At 58.9% G+C, this 6,000-nt stretch overlaps 1 protein-coding gene across 6 annotated transcripts in view; it reads left to right on the top strand.

Annotated features, from left to right (window-relative positions):
- The first annotated feature begins 2,024 nt into the window (after positions 1 to 2,024).
- Positions 2,025 to 6,000, top strand: part of NEDD4L (NEDD4 like E3 ubiquitin protein ligase) — a 324,616-nt gene continuing 320,640 nt past the window's right edge. For 2 of the 6 annotated variants that reach the window (XM_051851904.3, XM_089305070.1), the window contains exon 1: positions 3,853 to 4,265. In XM_051851904.3, the coding sequence (XP_051707864.1) occupies positions 4,218 to 4,265 (48 nt within the window). In that variant the 5' untranslated portion in view covers positions 3,853 to 4,217. Of the gene's footprint in view, positions 2,939 to 3,850; positions 4,266 to 5,146; positions 5,293 to 6,000 lie in introns of those variants that run through there. The other 4 variants (XM_089305073.1, XM_089305069.1, XM_089305072.1 and 1 more) reach the window with 4 other exon arrangements.

Here is a 6,000-nt window from a genome sequence, read left to right as displayed (position 1 = left end):
AGAGGGAGAGAGCGAGCGAGCTCTTCCATTCACTGGTTCACTCCCCAAATGACTGCAATGACCATGGCTGAGCCAGGAGCTTCATCCAGGTCTCCCACGGGGGTGGCAGGGGCCCAAGTACTTGGGGTATCTTCTGCTGCTTTCCCATGTGCATCAGCAGGGAGCTGGATCAGAAGTAGAGCAGCCAGGACTTGAACTGGTACCCTTATGGTATGCTGACATTGCAGGCTGTGCCTTAATCTGCTATGCCCAAAATGCTGGGCTCTGCATAGTTTATTTTCTTATGTAATCATAAATTTATCAATTTCTCTTATGTGTCAAGGAATGTTGTTAAGTTTCAACATGGCACCAGATTTTGTAAGTGTATCAAAATGCTTAGCAGGCTTTCTTTTTAATGTTTATGGCAGAGCAATAGAGGAAAAAAAATCTTCCATCTGCTTGGTTCACTCCCTAAATGCAGGTGGGGCTGGGACAGGCTGAAGCCAGGAGCCTCTCTCAAGTGGGTCTCTGCAGTGGGCAGCAGAGCCCCAAGGACTTGAACTGTCGCCTGCTGCCTCCCACGATGCAGTAGCAGGAAGAGGGATCTGAAATGCAGGAGCCAAAGCTGACCAGCACTCTGCTATGGGGCGTGGGCTTCCCAAGAGGCAGCGTAAGCTGCTGCCCCACAATGCCTTCCCCTGAGCCTTCTTTCTGTAGAATACAAATCATCGCCAAACATCAAAGAGAGAATTCTAGTGCTAATTTATAGGAACTTCCATAGCGATGTGACATTTTGTTTTCTTCTGCTTTGGGTTCTTCCCAGATGTGATCAGGCTACACCAAGCTTTGCTAAGACAACTCAATGATCTGTAAAGCCGCTCTACAGTCAAATGTTCCCTACTTGTGATTACCCATTGTACTTTAAGATTGTTCCGGCTAATTTTTCATTCCTGATGATCCAAGTGAAGAGCACTTAGCAAAACACACAGTTCCCAATGTAAAATGTTAACAGCAGTCTCCAAAGAGAACAGAATGGAACAAACGCTGGCGGAGAATCCACAAGGTGTCGTTCTGTGCGATTGCAGGGTAGATGTGAAACTGATTAGAGAAGACTGATTGCCTGGGATGAAACTGCGGACGGCTTACCCTGCCCGAGGCGTTGTCTGCCTGGGCCCGGAAGACACTGGATTATGAATCCGCAACTTCAGACAGGGACAGAGCAGGAAACACGAAGGATATCAGCATTAGTACCTGTGTTTACATCCTACTTTATTCCACAAAGGATTTGAGTGTATTTATTATATGTAATTTCTCCTAAGTTGGAAAAAAAATTCAAAATCAGTACCATGGAGAAAATATAAATAGGAATATAAATCTAGGCTAAAGGCCCCTAAACTTTACTCTGTATTAGAAACACCTGGTGAGCTTTAACACTCCTGATGCCCACGGGGCACCCAGTACCAATGAAATCAGAAGGTCCTGGGCTGGGAGGCAGGTGGCAGTAGCCGTAAGGATCCCCAGGTGTTTCTGTGTGTGGCAAAGTTTGGGAACCACTGGAGTTTGCATGTTGCTGCATATGTGCATCACCTGGGATGCTACTGCAATAACTGATGCCTGTGCTTCTGCCCTGAACCAGTGAAATCAGTCGTCTGCTACACCTGGACACTTGGTCTGTTTTAATTTGCGACACACACATACAGAGGTTCTGGGGTGCTCCCATCTGCTGGGTCACTCCCCAAATGCCTGCAGCCTGGGCTGGTGCTGGGCATGGAAATCAGAGACCTGATCCGGTGTCCCACATGGGTGACAAGAACTCAGCTCCTTGAGCACCACTGCCCCCTCCCCCCAGCGTCTGCGTTAGCAGGAGAGTGGGCTCAGGAGTCAGGGCCAGGTACTGAATTCAGGTAGCCCTTGTGGGACAAGGGCATCTTAACCATCTTAACTGGTAGGCTGGACTCCTCCTCCAAATCTATTGTAAATATCCCCAGGTGGCTGCACTGCGCCCTGGGTAGGACCCACCGCCTGGGGGGAAGTTAGTACAGTGTTGCAAAGGGGATTGCTGCTGCTGCTGTTTTATTTTTTATTTTTTTATGGCTTTAAGGCCATAAATTTGACTGAGTTTCCTGGTAGCCAAAATAAATTAAACAAAAGAAAACCACAATTAATTGAAATAATTTTTGTCATCCAGGATGCAAAAACTTAACCAGCTCCTTGGAAGTAGGCAAGAAAACTTTTCTCCCTCCTTAGGAAAACAAATGTCCTGTTTGATTCTTACAGTGGATGTGGAATAGCGTCATAGGCCACAATTTTGTAAACAATCATACATACTAGTAAATGGCATACTGCAAGTTTCATATCCTGGGCTTCTAATAACCGTCCCCCAAGGAGAGCCAAGTAAGTACATGACCCCAGGCTGCAGGTGGCTACAGACATGCGGGGTGAAGGAAGTGGGGTCTGACAGCCCTTCCAGTACCCAGATGATACAGCACCCCCCAACAAAAATTAAGCCTGGAACTCTCACCTCCAGGGTTTCCTGTGCAGTTCCAAATTATAGTTTTCTATTACAATATTTAAGAACTGATAACCTTCCCCGCATGACACCCACTATTCGAATTGAACAAAGGCCTGGCTAGTCCGGAAGCCACGGCTCCCACCCAGGGGTCACCGGTGAGGAGAGAGGGGCATCTTGGAATCTCTGTGTGTGTGGCTGGTTATCAGAAGAGAAGAACCTCCGCATGGAAAGCAGGAAGAGAGCTCCGATTTTCGTCTCAACCAGGTGCCGACTCCCCCGGGGCTAGCTCTGCAAAGGAGACCCATTGGACGGCACCCACGTCACGCCACGGTCAGCGCGCAGGGAGGCCAAGGTGGGCTCGAGTGAGGACGGGGTGCGCCCCTACCCTGTCACACGAAGGACCCGCAGAGACATTTGCTAAAGCAGCTGGCAGCGCGCAACACCCAGGTAGGCAAGTTCTCGTGTCATCTCCCCAGCACACGGCGCGAGCCCGGCGTGCTCCGTTTTTAAATTACCATCCGAAATGAAGGCAAGGCCCTCCTGAGGATGCCCGGGGACGGGATCCCCAGCCCCACCCCCGCTCATCTGCAGTCGTCAGTGGCATTCTTGGACCTCCGAGGGAAGAGATGAGCGCGCTGCGGGAAGGCTCTCGCAGCGGCCGACACCGCGTCTCCAGCGTCGGCAACTGCAGCTCCACACGTCCGGCGGCGGCCCGGAGCCGAGCTGCCTCTTCCCGAAGAGCCAGGCGCTCGGGCTCCGAGGGCGCGGCGGAGCGCGCGGGGCGCGGCGCGGGCTCGTCCCCCGCGCGGCGGACACAGGCAATGGCGACCCGCGGCCGCGGCGGGGCAGCCTCTCCCCGGCCGGCACTGCGCTCCGGGGAGCCGACGGCGCAGCCAAGTCCGGCCGGCTGGGGCTGCCAAGGATTTAAAGGGGGCTGGAAACCTCCATCTGCGCCCCCTTAAAACTGAGACGGCGCGCTCAGGGCTCTCGGCCCAAAGACCCCCAGTGCGGGAAAGGGCCCACGCTGTTCGCCAAAGCCCTCTCGCCCGCAAAGGCCCAGTCCGCCCCCTCCCCAAAGCGGAGCCAAGCCGGGAGAGGGGGCAGGGTCAGCTCCGCAGGCTGAGCCGGCCCGGGCACGCCCCTGCGGACCCGCCCCGCGGCCCGGGGACCCCCAGAGCGCAGCGCGGGCGGCGCGGCGGTGGGGGTGGGCGTGGGGGCCGAACTCCACCACCCCCGCAGCCCGCGGCCCGCCCCCCAGCCCGGCCTGTGATTGGCTTGGGGGGCGCGTGTGCCCGCCCCGGCGCCGGGTGGGAGGAGGCGGAGGAGGGGGCGGGGAGAGCGGGGGCCGGGACCGAGCGAGAGCGGGGGCGGGCGAGCCGGGTGCCCCGGATCGCAGAGCAGCCTCGGAGAGGGGCGGAGAGCGGCGGGCAGGGGAGGCGCGAGGGAGGCGCGGGCCGCACGCAGGGAAAGCCCGGCGGAGCCGCCGCCCGCTGCTCAGCGCGCTCTCGGGAGCCGCCGGCCGGCACGTCCCGCAGCCTTCCGGGAGGAAGCGGCGCGGTCAGCGGCCGGGGCGCGCTCGCTCCGGCACCCTCACCTGCCGGCGCCCGGCCGCTCCCCCGCGAGGGGCGCACAGGCCCGGGTGCGGAACCCGGCGGCCCGCGCCACAGCTCCGCCGCCCGCGAGCGCCTCGGACCCCGCGCGGGGCGCGGGCGGCAGCTCCGGCTCCATGGCGACCGGACTCGGGGAGCCGGTCTATGGACTTTCGGAAGACGAGGTGAGTGGCCCCTTCCCGTCGGGACTCCCCGGGGGAGTTCCTGCCCCGCGCCGGCAGGGGGAGGGGCGCGGGGCTACCCCGGGGTGCGCCTGCAGGGGCGCCCGGGACTCGGGAGCGCTCCGGAGCGGGGTCCCGGGGGGCGGGCCTGGGTCCTTCCGCTCGGCTCGCGGCTGCCGGCGCATTGTTTGTAAATACGGCTGCGCCGTGCCCGGGGAGCCTGGGCTTCGCTCGCGGTCCGAGCCGTGGGGTGGGCGGAAGGCGCGCGCGCCTCTCGCGGCGCGGCCCCCTCCTCGCCAAGCGGCGACTCCCGGGCTGTTGGGCAACTTTGCGCCCCTCGCCCGTGCAGCCGGGAGTCTATGATGCGTGTCATGTCTGGGTCGCGGCCGCACACCCGCTGCTGCCGAGGAGCCCCCCGGGTCGCCCCTGGAACTTTCTTGTCCCGATCGGGTCCATGGGCGCTGTGCGGTGCGTGTGCCCGGTGCGGTGGCCGTGGCCCTGACCGGTCGGGGTCTTTTCTCTCCTGGCGGCGGGAGATGGTTAAGGATGGTGGCAGGTGCTGCCTGAAACTTGGAGGGAGCTTGCAAACCTGCCTTTTTAAATTAATAATAATATTATTTTTAAAGCCTCCTTCTGAGGATTCAAAGCCTGGCACCACCGGGGTGGGTGGAGAGAGGAACGCTTAATTGATCTCTTTTATTAATCAAACCGACGAAGGAAGCCACGCCCCCAGGCGGCCGGTTCGCCAGGAGAGGGCTTTGTTCCCCCTCCCTCGCCTGCGCGGCTCCCACTCCCCGCTTTGCGACAATCCTGCTAAATCACTGCTCAGCCCTGTCGCTGGCCTCGCGCGCGCTCATTGGTGCGTCGCCCTGCCAAAAAGGGGGGTGGGAGGCCTGCGGCGGGCGCGGCGTGACGGGCGGCTGCAGGGAGCAGGTGGGAGTGGTTTGCCATCTGGCGGGGCGCGCGCCCGGGGCTGGCTCCCCGTGGCAGAGGTGAATTTACGCTCGGCGCAGCATTACTCAGCAGGGAGGTATTTCCGATCCTGGTTGTGCATTTCATGAAAAGTTGATGCCTGGAAATGCGGGCTTGCTCCATCTCTCTGTCTTCCCCTCCCTCTTTTCTTCTCCGAGGTTCCCTCTCTGTCTCTGGTGAGGGGGTGGCGTCCAGAGAGGCTGCTATGCGCCGTGGGCTTCGCCGGCGCCCAGCCGCTCCCTCCTGGCCTGGCGTGGTTGGTGTGTGTGTGTGTGTGTGTGTGTGTGTGGTGCCAGCGTGCCCTGGAAGAGGTATCTGGGGGTGGGTGGGGTGAGTGTGGGGTGTGACTTTAGGCGGTGCTAGCAAGGTGGGTGCTGTGATATTTATTTTTATCGAAGGATGGTCACGCCACCAGTGATGTGTGTTTTGCCGTGCTGTGCTTCTGTAAGCTGATTTGCCTCTTGTGTGTGTGTGGTTACCTGGGGCGGGGTGGGAAGCATTGTCTCACGTCCCTGGGGAATCCGCGCCCTCCTGGGTTCCCCCTCGGTGCCCTGCACTTCTGCGTGGAAGTGGCAGCAGGCCAGGGCTGGTGGGCTCTCTCAGAGATCCCGGCATTCCGAAACAAAGGCGCGGCTTGGGAGTGCGGGTGCCAATCACCTTGGGTTCTTTGTAGATTTTTATTTAATCACACGATTACTTTTAAAAGCTCTCTAAAAAAATCGCAAGAATGTTTTGGGCAATGCAACTGAACCAATGGGTCGGATTC

This window comes from Oryctolagus cuniculus, chromosome 10 (assembly GCF_051225735.1).
Source record: "Oryctolagus cuniculus isolate XC-2025 breed Fujian yellow rabbit chromosome 10, ASM5122573v1, whole genome shotgun sequence".
Classification (NCBI taxonomy): domain Eukaryota; kingdom Metazoa; phylum Chordata; class Mammalia; order Lagomorpha; family Leporidae; genus Oryctolagus; species Oryctolagus cuniculus.
Note: the sequence above shows the minus strand (reverse complement) of the source record. Positions and strands in the feature narration are given on the sequence as shown.